Raw genomic sequence first — 24,483 nt, 5'->3', positions numbered from 1 at the left:
CCTGTGAATTGTTTTTGTGGATAACTGGCTTTTTGTTGTCTCGTGGTCACTACTCTGAACAACTGTTCTCAACGTAATGCATCATTGCTGTAGAGATGAAGGAACTAGATTAAATCCCTCAGACTCAGGACAGCCATGCAATTGGTTGGATTTCTTAAAATACTCAGAGCCTAGTGTTCTTTCCTAGACTATTAATTGTGGCAAGCATGTGGGAGAGGCTGATATGGCCTGTAGAGTCTGTTTTCATTTCTTAAATCTTGCTAAAAAAAAAAAAAGTGTATATGCATATATGTACATAAAATTTATATATAATCCAGTTAAGACTGTTTTCCTTGTAAACCAATCTATCCAAATAGATTAGATCTAATTAAGCAAAAAGTTTTATTTTTATTTTTTCCAATTGTATCAAGATAATTGACATGTAACATTGTATTAATTTAAGGTGTAAAATACACAGATTTGATATATGCATATATTGTGAAATGATTACCATAGTAACACTAATTAATATCCATCACCTAACATTGTTATGAATTTTTTTCTCATGATGAAAAATCTTAACGTCTCTCTTAGCAACTTTCAAATATGTAATACAATATTGTTAACTATACTGTACATTCTATCCCCAGAACTTAGTTATCTTATAACTGGAGGTTTATACATTTGACCATCTTGTTCCATTTCCCTATCGCCACGCCCTCCAACCTCACCTGTGGCAACCACACCAATCCATTCTGTTTCTATGTGTTCAAGTTACTGTGTCTGTCTTGTTTTCTTGTGTTAAGATTCCACACATAAATGAGATCATACAGTGTTAGACTTTCTTTGACTTATTTCAGTAAAATTAGTCAATTTGACGCTAATACACTAAAAACTGAATTCCAGAGGAGTCTCCCAAGTTTTACTGCCTGATTAGCTATTGCTCTATTAATATTCTATAAAACTTGGCTTAAATTCACTTTAAAATAACTTCCTTTTGGTACAGATTAACCCACTAGATCAACTACTTATCTTGATCTAGATAAACATGGGCTAGAAAGCTCTGCAAGCCTCCCAAACCTAGAAATCAGCTGAACCCCAAATCTGCTCCAAAACTAACACTGATGAAATTTCTGCCCATAAGTCTTATCCTAGTAACTTCTTTTTTCAGTTTCAGTTTTTAATTAAAATACAATTAAACAGAAGGTAGAATTTTTCATTCTCTGTTTAAAATCATTTACAGCACAAACATTGGCACACATATAGAATTGTTGAATTGTCCTGACTTCATGTCTGTTTAGCTTCAAATATGTAACATGCTGCTGTGGTGTAATAGTGTTTTTCACCCATGTCCCCTCATCTCATCTAAAAGCAGTGAACAACAGGTAAAGTTTAATTTCTTAACCAATATAGACTACCTCCAAGAAGCAGAACATTCTCTGGCCCAATTATGTCTTGGCCTGAGTAGTCTGGTTTTAAAAGGTTAATCTGAGCTGAAAATATTGAATTGGTGCTTGGATGAGATTCAGGATTAGTAGAGTAGATTTGGAGCTTTATTTACGCAGCATCCTCTCTCTATGTGGACGAGGCTACGTGCGGCATGCAGAAGTGGGGGCCTTGGTTATTTTTCCTCTTCCTCAACTATCTCCTCCTCCTATCCCTATTCCCACTCTTTTTCACTCTGCTTCCTCCTCCTCTTTGAATGCAGGTGCTTTTATTTTTCATCTCCTTTTTCAAGTAGTACATATACTTTGTACAAATATAGTTCACAGTGCAAAAGGCTATTTCATGAGAAGCGTTTCTCCTTTTCAACCTCCTAGTCACACTGCCCAGAGGCAACCACGGCTGTTAGTTTCCTGTGTGTCCGCCAGAGGACAGGGGCCTAGAGGGGGGTGTATGGAAATATTCTCCATCCCCTCACCAACCGGCCCCCTTCTCCCCATGCCCCCCCAGCAGCAACCTATGCCACCCACAGAGCTGGGGCAACCAGGATTATTATCCCACTGTGCTACAGTGGGAACTCCCCCTCCTCGCTTTTAATCCAAATAGGAGCAAGCACTTCTGTATCTTTAAAGAGGCATCTTAGGGATCTTTCCACATCAGCAAATGAAGCTCTACTTCATTCTGCACAATATTCTATTGAATGTGTATTTCACATTTCATTTAACCAGCCTCTATTGTAGACATTTCTCTGCTGCATACAGTGCTGCAATGTACTTGCTAGTACATAAAGTCTTGGAAAATCCCTCCTAATGGGAGGTCCCGTTGTGGCTCAGTGGCAACAAACCCAACTACTATCCGTGAGGTTGCAGGTTGATCCCTGGTCCTGTTCAGTTCACTGTGTTGCTGTGAACTGTGGTGTAGTTGACAGACAAGGCTCAGATCTGGTGTGGCTGTGGCTGTGGCATAGGCCAGCAGCTGCAGCTCCTTTTTTGACCCCTAGCCTGGGAACTTCCATGTGCCTTGGATGCAGCCCTAGAAAGAAAGATTCCTACTAATGAAACTGCATTGAGAATTTAAAAATTGTGATACTGGTATATTACCCACCAAAGAGGTTTTTCTAATTTATAGTCCCATCTGAACAACAAAATGTACTATCAAATTTTTTCCTTGCCAATCTGTTAGGAGAAAAATGAAATTTTACTGTTGTTTGAAAATTGACACCTTTTCATATGTTTAGTCAGTTTATTATTTTTCTATAATCTAACTTAGCCTATCTTTCCACTGGACTATTTTGTTTCACCTTGCTTATTCATTTATTAAAAACTTTGCATATAAAAAGGAAAGCTGCCTTCATCAACAAATACTATAAATATTTGTTCCAAGACTGTAGTTTGTTCTTAACTTTGTTTCTGGTGGTTGTTTTATCATGTACACATTTATTTATTTTTAAATGATTTTTATCTTTTCCCATTATAGCTAGTTTACAGTGTTCTGTCAATTTTCTGCTGTACAGCAAAGTGACCCAGTCACACGTATATATGTATATACATTCTTTTTTTCACATTATCCTCCATCATGCTCCATTATAAGTGAGTGGATATAGTTCCCATTTGCTTATCCATTCCAAAGGCAATAGTTTGTGTCTATTAATCCCAGACTCCCAGTCCATCCCACTCCCTCCCCCTCGGCAACCACAAGTCTGTTCTCCAAGACCATGAGTTTCTTTTCTGTGGAAAGCTTCATTTGTACCATATATTAGATTCCAGATATAAGTGATATCATATGGTTTTTGTCTTTCTCTTTCTGACTTCACTTAGTATGAGAGTCTCTAGTTCCATCCATCGTGCTACAAATGGCATTATTTTGTTCTTTTTTATGGCTGAGTAGTATTCTATTGTGTATATATACACCACATCTTCTTAATCCATTCATCTGTCGATGGACATTTGGGTTGTTTCCATGTCTTGGCTATTGTGAATAGTGCTGCAATGAACACAGGGGTGCATGCGTCTTTTTCAAGGAAAGTTTTGTCTGGATATATGCCCAAGAGTGGGCTTGCTGAGCCATATGGTAGTTCTATATTTAATTTTCTGAGGTACCTCCATACTGGTTTCCATAGTGGTTGTACCAATTTACATTTCCACCAACAGTGTAGGAGGGTTCCCTTTTCTTCACACCCTCTCCCGCATTTGTTATTTGTGGACTTATTAATGATGGCTGTTCTGACTGGTGTGAGGTGGTACCTCATAGTAGTTTCAATTTGCGTTTCTCTAATAATCAGTGATATTGAGCATTTTTTCATGTGCGTGTTGGCCATCTGTATATGTTCTTTGGAGAAAATGTCTATTCAGGTCTTTTGCCCATTTTTCAATTGGGTTGTTGGCTTCTTTTGCTGTTGGGTTTTATAAGTCGTTTGTATATTTTAGAGATTAAGCCCTTGTTAGTTGCATTGTTTGAAACTACTTTCTCCCACTCCATAGGTCATCTTTTTGTGTTTTTTTGTGGTTACCTTTGCTGTGCCAAAGCTTGTCAGTTTGATTAGGTCCCATTGGTTTATTTTTTCTTTTATTTCTGTTGCCTCAGGAGACTGACCTGAGGAAAAACATTTGTAAGGTTGATAGCAGAGAATGTTTTGCCTATGTTCTCTTCTAGGAGTTTGATGGTGTCTTGTCTTATGTTTAAATCTTTAAGCCATTATGAGTTTATTTTTGGGCATGGCGTGAGGGTGTGTTCCAGTTTAATTGATTTACATGTTTTCCCATACCACTTACTGAAAAGACTGTCTTGTTCACATTTTTATATTCTTGCCTCCTTTGTCAAAGATTAATTGACCATAGGTGTCTGGGTTTATTTCTGGGTTCTCTAGTCTGTTCCATTGGTCTGTATGTCTGTTTGGGGACCAGTACCACACTCTTTTGATTACTGTGGCTTTGTAATACTGCCTGAAGTCTAGGAGAGTTATGCCTCCTGCTTGGTTTTTATTTCTCAGGATTGCTTTGGCAATTCTGGGTCTTTAATGGTTCCATATAAATTTTTGGATCATGTACACATTTAAAATTTTGTAGTCAAAAATTTTTTTGAAGTATAGTCAATTTATAGTGTGTTAGTATCTCATGTTCAGTAACACATTTATAAGTATGTATACTTATTCAGATTAATTTTCACTATAGTTTAAGTACTGAATATAGTTGCCTAAGCTATATAGTAGGACCTAGTTTATCTATTTTATATGTAGTAGCTGTATCTCCTAATCCCAAATTCCTAATTTATTTCCCTCCTTCCACCTTTGGTAACCATAAGTTTTCTATCTGTGAGTCTGTTTCTGTTTTGTAAATAAGTTCATTTATGTCATTTTTTTAGATTCCACATATAAGTGATATCACATGATAGTTGTCTTTCTCTGACTTAATATCTCTAGGTCTATTTGTGTTGCTGCAAATGGCATTATTTCATTCTCTTTTTATGGCTGAGTAATATTTCGGTGTGTGTGTGTGTGTACATCCCACATCTTTATCCATTCATTTGTCAATGAACATTTAGTTTGCTTCCATGTCTTCGTTACTGTAAATCATACTGCAGTGAACATAGGGGTACCTCTTTTTGTTATTGTAAATCATACTGCAGTGAACATAGGGATACCTCTTTTCAGGAATTCCTATCGTGGCTCAGCAGGTTATGAACATGGCATAGTATTTGAGAGGATGCGGGTTCGGTTCCCGGCCTTGCTCATTGGGTTAAGGATCTGGCATTGCCACAAACTGCAGTGTAGGTCACAGATATGGCTCACATCTGGTGTTGCCATGGTTGTGGTGTAGGCTGGCAGCTGCAGCTCTGATTTGACCCCTAGCCTGGGAATTTCCAGATGCCGCGGGTGAGGCCATAAAAAGAAAAAAATTAAAGCATTGACGGTAGAATTAGAGTTTTCTCCAGATGCATGATCAAGAGTTGGATTGCAGGGTCATATGGTAACTCTGTTTTTAGTTGTTTAAGGAACCTCCATACTGTTCTCCATATTGGCTGTACAAATTTGCATTTCCACTAACAGTGTGGGGGAGGGTTCCTTTTTCTCCACACAGAGAGTTATTTATTGTTATCTAACTTATATGATAGTGTATAATCTTAAGTGTACAGCTAGATTAATTTCTGCACATATTTATACCAGTTAAAGCATTATCCAGATCAAGATATAGAACATTGCCAAGACCCTAGCAAGTTCTTTGTGTGCCCCTTCAGTCAATATGCCCTCAAAAGTAACCATTCTGAACTTAATCACCATATATTAGTTTGGGCCATTCTTGAAATTCAGATCAATGGAATCATATAGTATGTACTTTTGCGTATGGCTTCTTTTGCTTAAAATTAGGCCTGTGACATTTATCCATTTTGCTGTATTGGACCTTTTTTCTCCCATTGCTGTGTAGTATTCTAAGAATATAGCAAGATTTATGCAGCCATTCTAATCTTAATGGACATTTGGATTGTTTCCAGTTTGGGGCTATAAAGCATCATTTTTGCATAGATCTTTTGGAGACTGTAAGTACTCATTTCTGTTGGGTATACACCCAGGAGTAGAATTGATGGATTCTAGGGTATACATTTGTTCACTGTAGTGGAAACTGCTGGTTTACCAAAGTGGCTGAACCAAAAACAAAACAAAAACAACCAGAATGGTTGAACCAATTTACGTTCTCATTAGCAGTGTATAGGGGTTCTCACATGTCTACAATTTTTTTTTTTTGATAACATTGAATAGGATCAGTTCTTTTCATTTTTTACCATTCTGACGCAGATGTAATAGAGATTTTGACTTCCTAATTTGAGTATTTTGACCTTTTGTTCCACTGTTAAAATGTCTTATACTGACCATCATGGTGTAGGAAATATATCTGAAAGAAGTTTGAAGAAAAAGCCCTTGAGCAAACAAGTATTAATTGAGTCCTTCCCATGAGCTACGTGCTATTCTAGGTACAAGGGATACATCATTACACTCTAGGGTACAGACAGACAAAAAAATAAGAGACATACTAAGTAAATTATACAGTGTATCAGAAAGTTATAAATGCTGTGGACAAAGGAAGGAAAGGAGGATGTGGAGGGTTAGGAGTTGAGGGATGTTGCCTTTTTAGACAGGAAGGTCAAGTAGAGTCCCCAGCTGAGTGGCATTTGAGCCAGTGTCAAAGAGAGGTGAGAGAATAAGTCATGAAGGTACCCAGGGGAAGAGCACTCTAGGCAGAGGGAGGGCTAAGACAGGAGCATGCTTGGCATGTTGAAAGAATTGTAAGAAAGCCAGTATGGTTGGAGTAGAGTCAAGTGGACAGGAAATCTCTCCTTCTTCTCAAGAGGCCACCAAACCTATTATTGAATCAGAGCCCTATCCTTAGGACCTCATTTAACCTTAATTACCCCCATAAAGGTCCTGTCTCCAAATACAGTCACATTGGGGGTTAAGGCTTCAACATATGAATATGGGGCAAGGGGGTTGGGGGGGGAAAGTTGGGTCTATTGGAGCTTGCAAGGTGAAATTTTCAACCTGTTAACATTCTCAAACATACCAAGGCTGAAGAGATAACCTTGCACATTAACCATGTATTATTTGCATTAGTGCATCTGAAGGTTTGCTGTTGATATAACCAGCTGCTCTCTTTGTCCTGTTTGTGTCCCTCAAACTATGAATGGACAGTTATTGATTGATTGTTTAATGGATATATAACATTAGAGTAGTTTCAAGTGTACCGCATAATTTGATATACAGATGTATATATTGCAGTAGACCACAGTAAGTCTAATTAATGTCTATTACCACACAGTTATAGTTTTTTCTTGTGATGAAAACTTCTAAGATCTACTCTCAACAGTTACATATTTAAATGTGCCAAGATTAAGTTTAGGTTCCAAGCACAGAAGCAACTCATGAGAACCCATATAATCTAGCATATTGCTCTGCTTCCAGACTGAAATTTTTTTTTGGGGGGGCACACCTGCAGCATATGGAAATTCCCAGACTAGGGGTCAAGTCAGAGCTGTAGATGGTGGCCTATGCCACAGCCACAGCAACACCAGGTCTGAGCTGCATCTGCAACCTACACCAAAGCTCACAGAAATGCCAGTTCTTTAACCCATTGAGCGAGGCCATGGATGGAACCCACGTCTTCATGGATACTAATTGAGTTCTTTACTGCTGAGCCACAATGGGAACTCCCTACACTGAAATTTAGCTTCCTCCTATCCCTTAACCCAAATCCAACAAGACTGCTCTCCATTTTCGAATAAAGGAAAATAAGGACAGATATTTTTGTTAAGTTTAAGAAAGACCACAGTACCCGGTTTTTGAATGGGGGGGGTGTTTATTTTAAGCTCATGTGGTGTGTTTCCAATCATTTTTACTGTGAAATTTGGGAGTGTGCATTTGGAAATGCTTCACCTAAGCTTAGCCAAGTAAATGAGGAATTGTCCTTCTGTTGAAGAAAGGGAGCTTCATATGGTGCTTTGTATTGGAATCCACTGTAGGCACCATTTATTTGCTTTCGGTCTGCAATGAGAAAATAAGACTCAAGGGCCTGAAGTTGTCTAACTAGTTAAAAGAAACTAAAAGATTTTATATGGTGGTAGAGCTCTTTTAAAACGAAGTTGGTGCGTTCTTTTATAAGTTAAGGAACAAATTTCACTTATAACAACACACCCTGTAGATGAAAAAAACCCTACATGAAGTCTAAGGACATCATCTGCTTTGAGTGGATGGGTTACCTGCCTAAGAGATTAAAACAAACAAAAAACAACCCTTGAAATTAACATTCTATTTCTCTGGATGCTCTTCTCAATAAACATAATAAAAGAACCTGTACAAATTTAAACTTGAGTATTTCTCCTACATTTATTTTCTAACTTCTCCCTTATCTGACTGTGAGGGGACATTTCAACAAAGCAATTACATTCCACAAAGCTTCTTATTAAATACAATCGTAACGTATTTCTTTAACTGTGATCAGTCTAGGAAATTAAAGCTATAATTTCCGTGTTCCGATGTGCATTCAACACATTTTCATCTTCATTGTTTCCACCCTGGTCCACGCCACTGTCACCTCCCACTGGGCTCCTATACCAAGTTTCTGTCTGGTGTCCCCGCTTCCACTGTCACCTCCATCCTTCTCTGTGTAGCAGTCAGAACCATCAGTCTCAAATGTAAATCAGATGCTGCTACTCCTCTCATTAAAACTCATTGTGCTCTAAATAAGATTCACATTCCTTGGCCTGGAAGGCTGAGTGTGATCTGGCCTCCAGCCTTGTTCTCTGAATTCTTTTCCTACCTCTCACTCCTGCATCACCCGACTCCAGTCTCATCAGCATCCTTCTGTTGCTCCAATTCAGACACAGGTCTACCCACGGTCTCATGTTGGCCTGGAATTATTGGATCTTGGGTCTTCCCTTGGCTCCCTCTTACTTGTCATTCAGGTCTTGGCAAAACTTGTCACCTAGTCAGCCAGACTTTCTCTACGACCTCTATCTAATGCAGCCTGTGTCCTCTGCTAATCGCCCATCACTTCATTCCGTTTCATCATCACTTTGAGTTTCCCATAGTCATAGTACTGTAATTGCCTTGATCCTTTACTGGTGATGGAGGTCAGGACAGGCTACCCGAAAATTTGGCAGCTTGGCATATGGAATATTTTAAGCTGAAGAAGTTTAAGGAAACTGGCAGAAGCAGGAGTTCTCTCTGTCCCCCTGCCTTTCATCCCTGAAGCAGTGCATGTGACTCTGAGGTGACAGATGCTCTCCCTATGCCTGGAGGAAAGGCACACCCTCACATCCAAGACGGACAGATAATGGGGAAGAATCTGAGCAAACAGCTCTGGCTAAATTCCCCCATTTACTACACTTAGCTCGTCCTCTTTGCCCTATCACATCTCACCACTTCTTTCAACTCATCCTTAATAGAGTGAAAACACTCAGCGTCACCATGTCTTCTGGTCTTCATTTCCTTATGAAGGCTCTCATGTCACATAAAACTTAAAGAAATGTCTATACTTTTCTCCTATTAATCTATCTTGACCAGTTTAATCTTCAGGTCCAGCCACAGACCTTAAGAGGGTTGAAGAAAACTCCCTCCCCTGCACTGTCGTCTTCCCCATGAAAGAAGGGACCTTGTAAATTTGTTCATTGCTGTCAATCAGCACCTAAAACAATGCCTGCTCCTAAGAGGCCCCCTCCTTCTGTTTTTGGATGAAAGCATGAATGTTTGGTCACTAAAGACAACATGCCCAGCCCAAGGGGGATGTAGCAATGAATCACAAAGGGATCCACTCTCAAGGATCTTGAGGTCTACCGGAAACGAGAACACAGAGACAACTGCTTTTGATTCTAGAGAAGGACACGATGATGTTTGGCTGTAGGAAATCCAGGCTGGCCTTGAATCAGAGGTTACATGTAAGCTGAAAGCTGAAAGCTGGGTATTTTGGTACTTTCTGTTTGATTCAGTGATCTCTTTGTCCTGCTTTTTCTGACAAACTTGACATCTGACTACTTAACTAACCTCCCTTTCAAAGCCTGTTGGCACCGCACTTGGTTCTGAACATTCCTCTTGTTCTGCGAATTTGGGCCGTGTGCATTTGGTCACCTGGAGGTAAGTGTACCTCTGGGCAAAAATGCACGTTTCTGTATGAAACACGGTAATACAAATTTTAACAATAAATCTGTCAACCCAAAATAAAATTTTCCATGTAATGGCTTTTAGAAGTGAGCATATTCTAGCATGCGCATGCAAATTAGCCCATAGGCCTAGGCAAATAAAAATGCTAATAAAATGGAAAGATACAATAAAATATTAATCCTGAATTCAGTTAGGCTAATAATGTTAGGCTGCATTACATAGCTCATTTCCATAATACAGGTAAACATGAACATTTTCTAAGGTGGTGAAGGATTTTGTGGATCAGAATTTTTATAACTCAAGATGATTTTATTATAATCTGTGGAAATAAAAACAGGATAAATGATCCTGTAGTCTATACAGAAGGCAAATATTTGTTTTTATCTTTGCCCCCACTTCTCCCCCACCGTCTGCCACCTTAATACTTGAGAATGACTTAATCTTAAATATAATTTTGATTTACTGTTACTAGATTCAGGTTTCCCTGAAAGAAATAGAAGCTAAAAATAAATGAGGCGTTGTCATGGTGGCTCAGCTGAAATGAACCTGACTAGTATCCATGAGGGTGTGGGTTCAATCCTTGGCCCCGGTCATCCGGCACTGGCATGAGCTGTGGTGTAGGTCACAGATGCGGCTCGGATCTAGCATTGCTGTGGTGTAGGCCGGCATGTGCAGCTCCAACCCCTAGCCTGGGAACTTCCATATGCCGCAAGTGCAGCCCTAAATACATACATAAAAATAAACAAATGAAATAGAAATTTCTCCGTGCAATTGCTTTGCTTTGGCACAGAGCCATGCACAACTCTGGGGGCACAATTCACAGACTCTGGTGTGAGCGATGTCCCTGGAGTTGTTGGCACACAAACCTCCACATGTTGCAGCTCTGATGGTGCAGAGGAGGAGCTACACACAGATCAGTGGGAAAATTTGGGAATTTATATTTGCCATTTTGAAGTTCTTTACTTAGAGGGTTTATTTAACTCTCAAGAACACTCGGCACAGTATTCTTTTTTTTTGTTTTTTATTTTCCCACTGTACAGCAAGGGGGTCAGGTTATCCTTACATGTATACATTGCAATTACAGTTTTTCCCCCACTCTTTCTTCGGCACAGTACTCTAAAACAAAACTTTCCACCTTGCCGAAAACCACGTGTGTGATATGTGTGTATGTATGTAATATATATTATACATATTTATGTATGTGTATACACATATGAACCAAATCAAGCAATCTCTCATCTTCACATTTGCTAAGAAACACCCTCTACCCCATAAACTGTGTCCACATATTGTGCCGCCAGGCACTTGATCTGACACTGGATCCCCCCAGTGAGCAACAAAGGGGAAATTAGCTAAAAGTATTTCATTACTCTTTGCATCTTTGGTTTAGGAAAGGCCATTGGCCAAGTCCAGCCAATAAACTGGAGGGGAAATCTTGCTGGAAGCCTTTGGGAAAACTCTCCTGGATCTACTAAAAGGAACTGAGGAAAGGAGACACTTCTTTCAGTCATTATATTGTTATTTGGAGCCACTGCAGCCTTCTTGGGACCTAACTCACATATGCTTCCTATTGAAACACCTCTATGTTTTTCACTAGAGATTAGATGGATAGAGTTAGCTCATATTCAACTGTATCATTTATTTTTTAAGCCAGGTTTCATATTTTTAGCTTATTAATATTCCTAAATGGAAATCACAATGAGTAAGCCAATCATTAGGTTTGGGAAACAATGATGAATGTATGATCTGATTATTTGGCTAGGTGCTGTTTTAGAGAGACACTTGCAATGTGACTCGGTTTAATTATGCAGTAATTTCCAGAATAGTATCCTATCAGCATCAATTCACTGGGGCGGGCAGCTTATTTCTAGACTATTTAAAGATGGAACCTAGGCTTACTAAGATGGGTGAATTTAATATTTATGGAGTTATAAGGGTGACTAGCAATGCCTTGGGCTTTGTCACAAATACTACTATTTAGCACAAACTAAAATGATTTGAAGGTTTATGTGTCAGACTCTATGTTAAGTGCTTGCTTTACTCAAATAGCTCCATTCAGTTCTTACAACTCAGGTGGGCACTGTTATTGTACTGATTTTGTGGATGAAGAAAGCGAGGTTAGGCAAGAGAGTTTCCTCAGGATCTCAGAGCTGCTAGGTAGGAAACCTGAGATTTGCAGTCTGACTCCAGAGTTCCAGCTCCTGATCACTGCAGTTTTCTAAGAGTCAGTATAACTTAAGCTTGGTTGAAGCATGTGGCAGACACTGTTGGGTGCCCCCTTGGCAACTATTCCCCCCTTCTCCTCTGAAGCAGAACTCCTATTTTGCTTGGGAGGGACACATTAATAAATGGTGGCAATCCCATTTTCATTTGTCAGGGGGCCATGTGACCATTTTCTGGCCAAGAAGGGTGATTCTACATGGAGGGTGGGGAGAGGAACAGTCTGGGATTTTTCTTCATAAAAACAGTGGTAGCATTATGCCTTTCCCTCCCTTCCCATTGGACAATGACCTCTGAGGATGTGATGTTTGGAACTGTGGCAGCCACACTGCAATCAAGAGGTGATAAGCCTGGAGATAAAAAGGCAACATGCACATGGATGGTAGAGAGCAGCTACAAAAAGAGCCTGGGTCCTTAATGACATGATAGTGCTGCTTAACTAATGCTGACACTATTTATATCTGAACTTGTTAAAAATGTAACATGTAACCTCATTCTTTAAGTTACCCTTAGATATTCCATTCCTTGTGGCCAAATGTATTCTGATGGCTACAATCTGGGCAGGGAAAGATGTTTTCCCAGAGTTGCTGCCAAAATAAATGAGGTGGAGGTTATCAAGATTTCATCCAGGAATCTGTTGGTGTAGGTGGTAGTTCAGAAAATACTTCAGCCTTGTCTCAGCTCTGGGTAAATATGAGCAATCCATGTGATGCCTATGCTGGATCTTTTCCCTTTTTCTCTTCAGATGCACTGCTTCCTCTTCTCTGTGTGATTGACTGATAAGGACTGTTTCAAAAGGCTCTCTTGCCCTCTGGCTTCTCTTGGATTTGGCTCTTGGGATGCACCAGCAGGAGGATGGAGGAGGGAGGAGAGTGAGAGAGAAATCCCCCAGCTTTGTCCTTGGGTGATTACTTAGGCTGACTGCATCCCTTGACTGAAGGTCACAGGCTCCTATCATGTGGCCCTTTCTGTGCTGGGCTTTGGTAACTTCCCTTTGCTTTCACAGATCTAGAAGCTCATAGCCCCAGGGTTCCACACTTCCCTTGTGGTTTCCCACACCCTGTCCGTATTGGGTAAGTACCTTTTGTTTCCTGCCTAGGCCCTGACTGATACAATGGTGTTAAAAAAAAATCACTGCAGCTTTTGAAGCGTGGGCCAGTCTATCTGAGATGTGGTGAGATTCTGTGGAGCTATTCACAGTTTAAATAAGGGCTTTCCCCAACCATTAAAGAGAGATGAGACTACATAAATGTCATACTGCAAAAGTGAAAGTATCATAGCTCAGAGAAAACACTTTCCACCTGAGGACAAGATGTCAGAGAAGGCTACTTGGAAGAGATGGCATTTGGGCTGAGGATGGATAGGATTTTTACAAATACAAAGACAGGGGAGAGTTGTGAGTCAAGCTGGGGAGGAGAGAAAGCTCAAGAAGAATTCCTGAAAAATTAGTGCTGGAAGGGATCTAAGATGTCCTTTATTCACTGTTGTCCCTCCACCTTCTTTTCAGGCGAGTAAACTTGAAACTGTCATTTGGCCAAGGTCAAACAGCAAGTAAGAAGCATGCCAGGACTCCAACCCAGCTCTGCTAGCTACTAGGCTGGTTCCTAACCCATCTTCTGCCTCCACCCCACCCTACCTCACCTCAAGCAGTCTGCTTACTCGTCAGTCTCTCCTATTAGGCTATGACCTCCTTGAGGGCAGGATCTGTCTTCCTTATCCTTGAATCTCAGAAGATAGCACAATTTCTGACATAAAGTCCACTTCTTCCTCAGCTAGCAAGTGGTAAGGCGTACCCACCCTTTGCCAGGCGCTATACTGATATTTTACATGCACAACAACATGGAGGGTGCTATAGCTCAGAGAGGTTTAATTTGCCCGAGGTCACACAGCAATATGTAGGATTCTACCTTCCATCAACCGGGACTCCAGAGTCCTTGCCTCTACGGGTGTGTAGTAACTTATGCTGCATGGATGAACGAACGAGAAACATCGACTCATTCTAAGAGGGTGGCTGTAACCGGTCACCCCGAGGCCCTACCACCCCTGGCCTCAGACTCAGCACGTCGTCTCCCCAGCGAAGTACACCCGCTAGCCTCTGCGCCCCGGGCTGAATCCCAGACTCCGCCCCCGACTCCGCCCGGCTCTGCTGCCACGCCCACACCTCGGGGAGTTAGGTTCTTCCTATCCAAGGGTTCGCCCAGTTCCAGCGGCTGCACGGCTGCACGTCGGGCCTCTTTCGATCCTGCGGACAGCAGCTGGTCCCACTCCCCTGCCCCTCCCTTTGCCCTCTCTCACTCTTCAAACTTCTTTTTTCCACCCTCTTTAAACTTCAGTCATCCTAGTGCCCGCCTCCTCCACTCCCACCAGCCAATCGGTAGTTCTCTCTCGTCAGTGGTCCGCCCCCTGCCCACCGGGGACCAATCCCCGGTAAGGGAGTCGAGTGCTGGGGCTCGTTCCCAAGCGCCTGGTCAGTGACGGCAGCGCGCCGGGCGCCGCGCGGCGGGAGGGGGCGGGGCTCTGGATGAGGGATGGGCGAGGGCGGGGGGAAGGGAAGAGGGAGGAGGAGGTTGCGGCGGGTTTGAAAGCGGCAGTTTCCTGGCAGCTCGGGCAGGCGTTGGTCTCCGCGCTCCAGCTCCGCAGCGGCCACGATCGATCCTGCGACGGGTCTACGCGCGCTTCTGCGCGCCCCCGACGGATTTTTTCCTTTCCGGCTCTTCCCTCTTCACCTCCCCGCCCCCTGCTTCAGCCTTTCCCGCCGCTCCGGCGCGGAGCCCGGGGGCCAGCCGTCGGCTGTGACCCCGCCCGAAACCCCTCTGGAGCCGCCCGGGGACAATCCCCTTCTCCTTTCTTCAGCCTAACCCAGGGTGGTCCTCGCGGATTCCGGCCAGCCCCAGGGAGCGTCACCGGGAGGGCGTCCGAGGGGCGTCTCGGAGCTTGGAGCGGCCCGGCCCCCAGTGGGCTGTGGTCGGTGGGGGGGGTGCCGGAGCGGTGAGGCCCCCCTCGCCGGGTTGCGCGGGCCGCCCGGGGTCTCCAGGCTGAGAGGGGGCGGGAGCGGCACCCCTGCCGCCTGCGCGGGGTCCTCCCCATGGTGCAGCGGGGTTCGGGATGTCGAAGACACTGAAGAAGAAGAAGCACTGGCTCAGCAAGGTGCAGGAGTGCGCGGTGTCCTGGGCCGGGCCCCCGGGCGACTTGGGCTCCGAGATCCGGGGAGGCGCGGAGCGCGGCGAGTTCCCCTACCTGGGGCGGCTCCGCGAGGAGCCCGGTGGGGGCACCTGCTGCGTTGTCTCGGGCAAGGCGCCCAGCCCGGGGGATGTGCTGCTGGAGGTGAACGGGACGCCTGTCAGCGGGCTTACCAACCGGGATACCCTGGCTGTCATCCGCCACTTCCGAGAGCCCATCCGTCTCAAGACTGTGAAGCCAGGTACGCTGGCCCTGCCTTTATGTCTCGGGGGTGGGGGGAGCCCGGTGTGGGTGTCTGGGGAGTAGCCGCCCCACACCCGCTAGTCGTCCAGGGTAGTCTTAGACCTGGGTGTGCAGAACTCCCTGTCGAAGGGGAGGGGTGGCGGTGGGTGATTCCCATTTTGCTGGTAGGAAAACTGAGCTATGGCTCGCCCGGGCTGTCATGGGATGGCCACCAGGAGCTGGGTTTCCTTAATTTGTAGCTCCGTCTCCCACCGCAGTTTTTGCTTGGAGGAAAACCCAGCCTTTTTCTGCTCTCCTTTGTGGAAAAGGTCCTCACGATTGTAATATTTTCTTTGGAACAATCGTCCGCATTTTCAGATAGGGAAAAAGATCTTTACTATTGAGGCACTGGGTGCCAAGGTTACCACCTAGTGTACCTGAAAGGGCTTAGCTGCTTCAGTGTTTCTTGCACACTAGCAACACCTCGGAGCTGACAGCCTAACTCTTGTCAGCCCAGGTGGTTCAGGTGTCTGGGTGCCGATGGTGTACAGTATGCGATTTGTGCCAGAATGGTGTGTTCTTGCAGGAAGCTGTTAATAGTCTAGGTTTCCAAGGAAGACCTAGGTGCCTCTTGGAGTAAAATCTCTTGTAAATCTTTGGTTTTACAGAATTTTGTTGAAGTGGTGGGTTTCAAAGGCCCCCGTTGCCCTGGTGTCTTTTAAAATCTGCTGCAAAGCTCGTTACGTTTATGGCATACTTGCCAGTTTCAAAGCATTGATCAGACTGCGTACAGTGAAATCTGATAGGAGGTAATAGCTCCCTTGTATTTGTTGTCAACAGCATCGCTTCGTTTCAGCGTTGGTAGAATGGGGTTCAGTTGCATGAGATGTTTGTAGGGAAGAGAATTATGGCTACAGCGTTATTAGATATCAGACTACTTTTGCTGAATGTGCTCTACTGGATATACGGTGCATCAAAACATAATGGGCTGCTTAATTATGACTTGGGCTAGAACAATTAGTCCACACCTTCACTGCAAGATGCTAGAAAATTCTGGAGAGAAATCTAACATGTTATCTCCCTCACATTTTTTTTTTTCCTCCTTTCTCAGCTCACTTTGGAAATCTCTTTAATAGTCTAGGCTTGATGGGAACATGATGGGTTTTGATGCAATGTCCATCTGTGTGTATTGTGGACGTGTACACGCACACACTCATATGTCCCTGCAATCTTATATTAAGATTTTCTTCATATGGTCGATTCCATCCCATTCATTTTAAGCTTACGAGTTTAAGTGAGGTTGTCTTTTTGTTAACTTAAAAAACTTTGGTAGACTTTGAACATCATTTTCTGTATGTTTTTTTGAATTCAAAAATTCTTTTTTAAGTCAAACTTTTAGAGCCATATGTGAAGAGTAGAGGAAAGCTTCTGGGACTGTAATTTAGCCAGTCATGCACTCTCTGTAATATTCAAAATACTATAAACCAGCACTTACTGATCTAAGGGCAATTTAGTTCAAATCCCATGAGTCAGGGAATAATGAGAACATTTGCATCATTGCTTTGTGTCTTGTTTTGATGCATTGGAGGCATAATTAGAGGCATATATGAGAGTATGTATAACTTATTTTCAAAAACTTTAAAAATTGATAGACTAAGGAGAAAGCGATATATTCTCAGGTTACTGTGATTCTTTTAGAAGACTGGAGAAATGTGTCTTTCATTGATATTAGTCTGGTCTGTATGTTAGACATTTTCTCAATCTTTCTAGAAAACTTAAGAAAATAATTCAAGGTTTAGAGTTTATTCTGCGACGTTAATTAACTGTTAAAAAAAATCATATGTCCCAGAATGTAGATAACATTTTTATAGTAATAAAAATTTTCCCTCTTGCATACTGTCCTATTTTAAATGTTAGCCAAAATAAAGCGTACTGGGTATAGCACATTTTGTAATTATCAAGAATAAACGTTCTGAAAACTACACCTATTTTTTAAATATGCATTCTGCTTCAGCAATTTCTAAGGGATACTGCTGTATGTCATCTGAATTAATATTCTTGTTTCTAAGCAAGTTGTTAATCTCTTAAAAAAACAGTATTCTTTGTTTCTTAATAGCCTCATGTTAGGCATTGTATTAAATTGCTATCTTTTGTTTCTCATTTTTTAATACATTGCTTTCTTAAATGGCTTTATATAAACAACATTTGCCATAAAATAGCAAGATTTTTGCCAGTTAAGCACATGACTTTGAAAATTAGAAAGTAAGAACTCGAAGTGGTTATTTGTAAAACTGAGTGTGTTTTAAAACAGCATATGTATTATCTCCAGAGATGACAAAGATTCTGTACTGTTGGGATTAAATTTGAAAAAAGTATGAACACGCAGAGTAAGGGAATTTAAAAAGGAACTTGAGCTGAAAATTGGGGTTCCCCTTCCCTTTTATCTAAGTTTTGTGAGAGAAATGGATTTTTTCAATTTAATATGGTGTGGTTGAGTGTACTTAGCACTCTGTCTCTTGTCTTGATTAATAAATTTTTATTAAACTAAATGTGCATATATATATATGATGGCATTTAGAAACTAGCACCGTGTAAATTCAGCCCTTCCTGGAAGGTGGGGAATGATCTCATACTGTATTCTGACAAAGTCCATGGTGGAAGGATGAGCAGGACGTAGGATGTGACCTGGCGTAGCACTGTTTCTTTCTTAATTTCCCCTTTCATCTAGGAGATGTTACAGGGAGCTCAGCCAGAGCCAGTGCCATCATCCAGTTCATTTAGTGAGGGTTCTTTCTGGCAGTGACTGTCTTTAGCTTTGACTTAAGGGCTTATTGATGCATTTTCTTTTGTTCTAATCTTTAATGGAGATTTGAAAGTAACTCTTTAACGTAAGTTTCCTAATCTGAATCTTTTGTGAGAGAATTAGGAATTTCCTACTGAATTCTTCTTGTTAGTGTAATACTTAGTTCTTTTCTGCGCCACCAAATTCTTGGCCCTGCTAGTCACCTGTTTCTTAACTCCAACCTTGACATTTGGCTTTCTGCAAGGAGAAAAGTTTTCACTTGAATTTGAACTTTGTCTTTTCCCTGTAGTAAAGGAAGTTGAACTTTGGCCCTCTGGTGGAATCGTTTCATGATAATAGTCCCGGGACTAGGATTAGTTTCTTTGATTTTTACTTAAGGGTATATTTTTAAACAATTTCTGTCGTGATTAATGATAGAAATAGTTAATTTTGTTGAAAATTCCCCAAACTATGATTGTGCAGAGTTGTATGGAATATTTGCTTCATAAACCTTAAACACGTGTTTCAGTGGTTGTAAATTATGTGGGCTTTATTCCAAAGATCAAGTATTGATGCAGTAAGTACATGAAATCATTGTCTGCGCCATCATCATGCACGCAGTGCATTCAACTACTCCGTCTGATACTGAATCTAGAGATGAAAATCAGAAGGAACAGGGTTTCAGGGTGTTTAAGCAAAAGCTAATTTGAAACAGATCTTGTTTAAAGCTCATTAAATGTAGGTAAGAGTCTTTGCCACTGACCCTTTGAGACATCTAGTTTATAAGGGAATTTTATTCAAATGAGCACGTTCCTAGAAGTACTTTTCCCACTGGTGAAGAAGTTCCTAAATGCTTTTAAGTAAGGATGTTTATTTCATGTCAATAACGAAGACTTCTACCCCTTTCTTCTTACCTTTTGCATCTTCTTGTTAGTTTCTTTGGTTCAGCGGGTAGTGTGGGACCTGGGCTGAGTTTTGTTGAGGTGGTTGTTAACATTTAAAGAAGGGAAAGGTGAGAGAAATTAGAGTTAATTGCTAGCCTCCCAGGTTTGCAATACAAAAAAAATTTCCTGTTACCTTTTCTTTAAAGAAACTAGAGACTGAATGAGGCAGCCCCTTTGTTGGGGAAGATGGCCTCAAATTTTGAAAAATCTTAAATTTTAGACTTTGCTCCTTTTTCAAAATTTGGTTACAGTTTTTGGGTCCTTACGTCGATTTGAATAACTCAAGGTTTGGTTCTGGATACTGTTCATTGGCACCTTCAGTTCATCTGACTCTTGGCCTTATACCACAAAGGCAGGATCAAAAAACTCTTAACATTTGGCCCTTTCAATTTTCAGATCATTTTTATTTTATTCAGTTTGATGCTTAAACTGATTTTTGTGGAACATAACTCTGTGTTCCCGAGGAATATAAATTGCTTTTCTTCTGAGATCCTGGCATGTACTTTATAGCGCTTCTTGTGATAAGAGGCAAATTTCAGTGATTTTTTTTTCCCCCCTTCCCCCTCCTGGTCACGTTGACCATAAATTGATGGTAAAAACAAATGTACATTTGTTCCAGTATCTGACTTCTGAAGTCAGTGCATAATCCCCTTAGGTGAATATCATATATTGTCTTTGCTGTATATCCCCTAAGTGCTCTGTAAATTTTGTAGGCGCTAAGTGTGTGGGGAGTGTATCGTAGGATAACTTCATTTTGATGAACCACTTCAATATTACCGACCAATTTCAAGTCAAGTTTTGGTTGGTTGTGATTTGACAGAGGTAAGTGTTTTGGTACTAAAGACTAAAACTATGTCTTCTTTAATTAATTGTTTTTATTTCTCTTTTAAAATTCTGCAAAATTATCTCCTTGCACTGTTAGATTTTGGTAGAGAGAACAAACGGCCTTAATTTAAAATTGTTCCCAGAGTGCCTGTCGTAGCTCAGTGGTTAACGAATCCGACTAGGAACCATGAGGTTGTGGGTTCGATCCCTGACCTCGCTCAGTGGGTTAAGGATCCGGCATTGCCCTGAGCTGTGGTGTAGGTTGCAGACGTGGCTCGGATCCTGCATTGCTGTGGCTGTGGTGTAAGTCGGTGGCTACAGCTCTGATTTGACCCCTAGCCTGGGAACCTCCATATGCCAAGGGTGCGGCCCTCGAAAAGGCAAAAAGACAACAACAAAAAAATAATAGATAAAATTGTTCCCAAGGGTAAGATTTTCAGTTGCCCGGAGGCTGGTGTTGTGGGAGACTTGTTTGTATGGGAAGAGTGACAAGTTCATTGCTCTTCTCCTTGAACAAATATTATTCTCTTTATAAAGAGAAAGTTAAAAGTTCTATTACTGGCACACATTAATCCTCTCCTCAAACATTTAGTGGTGACCCTATCGTGTGATCTAGTCCTGGTAATATAAAAACATAAAATGCAAAAACAAGTTAGAAGTGGCCTTTGTCTTCAGGAAGCTCAGAATTTATTGGGAGCTTTATGATGCATTGGTAAGTAATGCCTGTAGTAAGGATTTTACTGTTTGCACTTTTTTCTTAGTACTTAAGCAAAACTCTTTAGGTAAATTTTACTATGAATTTTGGTGGAAACGAATTAATTGGCTGCCCAGCATGCTGTTCTAAAAAGTGATACAGAGTTGCATCTCAGAGAGAAAGAGTTCTCTAGTCCTTACAAAAAGAGGGAAATCAAATATAAACAAAATTATCTTTTGAGAAGTTCTCAAATTCCCACTGTGGTGCAATGGGATCGGTGTCTCTGGAGTGCTGGGACAAAGGTTTGATCCCCAGCACGGCACAGTGGGTTAAGGATCTGGCATTGCCACAGCTGTGGTGTAGGTCAAAACTGCCGCTCTGATCTGGTTCCTGGCCTAGGAACTCCATATGTCATGGGAAGGCCAAAAAAGAAAAAGAAAATTGCCATTAAAATACACTGTGTTGTATTCTATTTACAAGGTGTTTGACGATATGTATTTTACTGTATAATGTATTTTATACATTGTGTTTGTATTGTACCATTTTTAGGATGAGTCTTATATGCCCCCTTTCCACCCATGCTGGAACCAATTGCTACAGGTTGGTAGAACACCAGATGAAGTAGTTTGCTTGCGATAAAGTGCTGTATTTTACAAAAAAATGCTTGTCATTTAATTGGGAGAAATGAAATGACATAGTAACGCTATGGATGTTAAATGTATACATGAGGTTAAAGAAGGGTTTCATTCTTTTCTATGTTTTGTTGGAGTCCTAGCCTTCAGCCCTTACTTGGATGGTTGTAGAGGGAATTATGAAGAATTTTGAACTTGGTGTGTCTTTGAAAGATGGATATGTTGTGGTTGAGTGAAATTGAGATTTTCTCAGTAGTAGGTAAGAAGCAGAGGAGGAGCAAAACAAGGGGCAAGAATGTTCAGTAAAGAAAGGTCTACACTGTAGTCTGTGCTGTAGTTTTTGTGTGTGTTATGTGGGTAAAACTTTATTTTGCCTGAAGGTGTAAAACCCACATTTATAGAATAATTGGAAAATATAGGGAAAATCACATTGTTTAAATGTGTAGGTAGTTCCATTATGAAGTGTCTCCTATGATTTTTTTTTTAAATTAGAACTTGAAATCTTTTTTTTTCTTCTATAAGTAATGCTAGGAAGGTACTTACTGCTGTTTCCACCGTCAGCCTTACTCAACTCAGCGTGTAATACCATGAGTATTTTTATTTCACCCGTAGTGTAGCTTGAATGTTACCGTTAGTACCATACTTCATGGCTAATAGGCTTTCTTGGATTGCTTTGGATGCCGAGCCAATTTTATGGGAGAACACAATTGGCTAGTCTAGTGAAAAGGCAACTGAAAATATATTTCCGCCTTAACTTTGCCTTCTCTTTTGTCAGAGGCACAGTTGACTGACTTCTGTTGAAAAGGGTAGCACCATTATTTCTCCATTGCCCCCCAACCCCAGGTCTTTAATCCTTAACGCACCTGCATTACAGTGGTTCCCAGGAGCATTTCTTCCCCTCTCCTCCCAATTTCAGACATCCCAGCACGGCCAGGCAAGCATGGACTGCATTTTGAGGACCATAATTTGATTTGTGACATATCCTAATACCTGAGAAAGGACAGACTATTCTCATAAATTGTACTTTATTAACACTTCTGGAGTTCCCTGGTGGCTTAGGGGGTTAGGGATTCCACGTTGTCACTGCTGTGTTTGGTTTGCTGCTGTGACACGGGTTCAATCCCCAGCCTCAGAACTTCCGCATGTTGGGGGTGTGGCTGAAGAACAAAACAAAGCAAAACACTCATATTGGACATATTGCTTTAGAGACTCAGTAAGAAATACAGAGCGTTAAGCTTTTTTGTTCTAATTTATTAGGGGTTTAGGGTTTTTAATATTATGGAATGGGAATTGTAAGGAAACTTTGCTTCAGATAAATAATTAGGATCCATTCTATTTAGAAGCCTCCCTTCTTTTCATTTTGGGTATGCAGTGTGAACAGTAATGGTTCTACTTAATTAAAATTTTCAGGCATCTCAGGCTCTTTGCCATTTTTTTTTTTTTAACAGAATTTTAAACACAAAATTATTTTTCTTGCTTCAGGGAAGTTTGTGAGAGGCTACTGTGTATGTCGTTGTTCTGATTGGGAATTACATGTGACTGTGAAAAATGGGATTTTACTATACATGGTGGAATTTAACAGAAGTTAATTTTATGAAATGAAAATACTCCAAAAGGAAGGAAAAAATAGGCATTTATTAATAAATGCTTGATTTCTGAACTTAATCAAATGGAATTATGTTAAAATGGCTTTGTTTTTTCCTCCAAGAAAGTGATTTTTTTTTTTTTTTTCTTTTTAGGGCTACACCCTTGGCATATGGAGGTTCCCAGGCTGGGGGTCGAATTGGAGCTGCAGCTGCTGGTCTGCACCACAGCCATAGCAATGTGGGATTCGAGCCGCATCTGCAGCCCACACCAAAGCTCACGGCCACGGAAACTCCAAGAAAGTAATTTTTTAAAAAGTGCACTTTAGGGAGTTCCTAAACTGGACCAGTAGGTTACAAACCCGGCTAATAACCATGAGGATGTGGGTTTGATCCCTGGCCTCACTCAGTGGGTTGAGGATTCAGTGTTGCCGTGAACTGTGCCATAGGTCACAGGTGTGGCTCAGATCTGGCTTTGCCTAGGCCAGCAGCTGCAGCTCCGATTGGACCCCTAGCCTTGGAACTTTCATATACCGCAGGTATGACCCTAAAGAACAAAAAAAAAAAAAAAAATCTACTTTAGTGGATTGGTACTATATCACTCTTCAGATATGGTTATCAAGTTTGCAACAGGTTATCTTGTGATATGTAGCTTAGATTTCAGCAGGTAGGGAAAGACATCCCTAACTCACATTGGTTTCTGTATTTGTAAGGATTCTGTACCAAGAATCCTGACAGAACCACTACTGGAATTAGTGGCTAAAAAGAAATGTATTGGCTTATGTACAGGGAAACCCAGTAAGAACAAAACAGTTCTTGAGGACTGTTGTTTGACTCTCTTTTGCTCCAGGTTTGCTTCTTTCTGGGTAGCAGGAAAGGTGGTTTTCAGCCCTCCAAGTCATACGCTCCTTAAAGCTTCTCATCTTCTTTTTTTCTTTTTTTTTTTCTTCTTTTTTTCTGGAATTCAAGAACAAATCAGATCTCAGGCAGAGACTTTGATTGGCTTTGTGCCCATCACAGACCAGTTGTGGGGAGAGGGCCGTGGGGTATGTGATTGGTCAGGCCTGGGGGACATGTCCACTCTTAGAGCTGTGGGTATAGAAAGCACAGAGTGATGGATGACTATATCCGAACCCCAAGGTACAGGGGAGGGAAAGTTCCTCAAAAGACAGATGCTGGGGAGACAGCACTGCAGGAAATAGCCTCTTTTAAAACATTTAATCTCTCCTACTTTGAAGCCAGCAGCAGTACACGGTTGTCATAAAGCTATCATTTTTCAAGACCAGATATTGGCTGTAAGACCACAACTGAGGCATTGATTTTACTCACATATTT

The 24,483-nt window shown here is 41.4% G+C and overlaps 1 protein-coding gene across 8 annotated transcripts in view; it reads left to right on the top strand.

Moving 5' to 3' along the window:
- The window catches only part of MAGI3 (membrane associated guanylate kinase, WW and PDZ domain containing 3), a 266,980-nt gene that overhangs the window by 13,055 nt on the left and 229,442 nt on the right, over window positions 1-24,483 (top strand). For 5 of the 8 annotated variants that reach the window (XM_021090716.2, XM_001925127.8, XM_085023520.1 and 2 more), the window contains exon 1: window positions 14,837-15,707. The exons of the other annotated variants lie outside the window; for them this stretch is intronic. Coding sequence is in view for 3 of the 5 variants with exons in the window: in XM_001925127.8 (XP_001925162.4) it covers window positions 15,392-15,707 (316 nt within the window). In the remaining 2 variants the exon portion in view is untranslated. Of the gene's footprint in view, window positions 1-14,836; window positions 15,708-24,483 lie in introns of those variants that run through there. 8 annotated transcript variants of the gene reach the window in all.

This window comes from Sus scrofa, chromosome 4 (genome assembly GCF_054392235.1).
Source record: "Sus scrofa isolate SSC_HxYL_T2T_F1_AM1 chromosome 4, Sscrofa_HxYL_maternal_Yorkshire_Landrace_v2.0, whole genome shotgun sequence".
Classification (NCBI taxonomy): domain Eukaryota; kingdom Metazoa; phylum Chordata; class Mammalia; order Artiodactyla; family Suidae; genus Sus; species Sus scrofa.
Note: the sequence above shows the minus strand (reverse complement) of the source record. Positions and strands in the feature narration are given on the sequence as shown.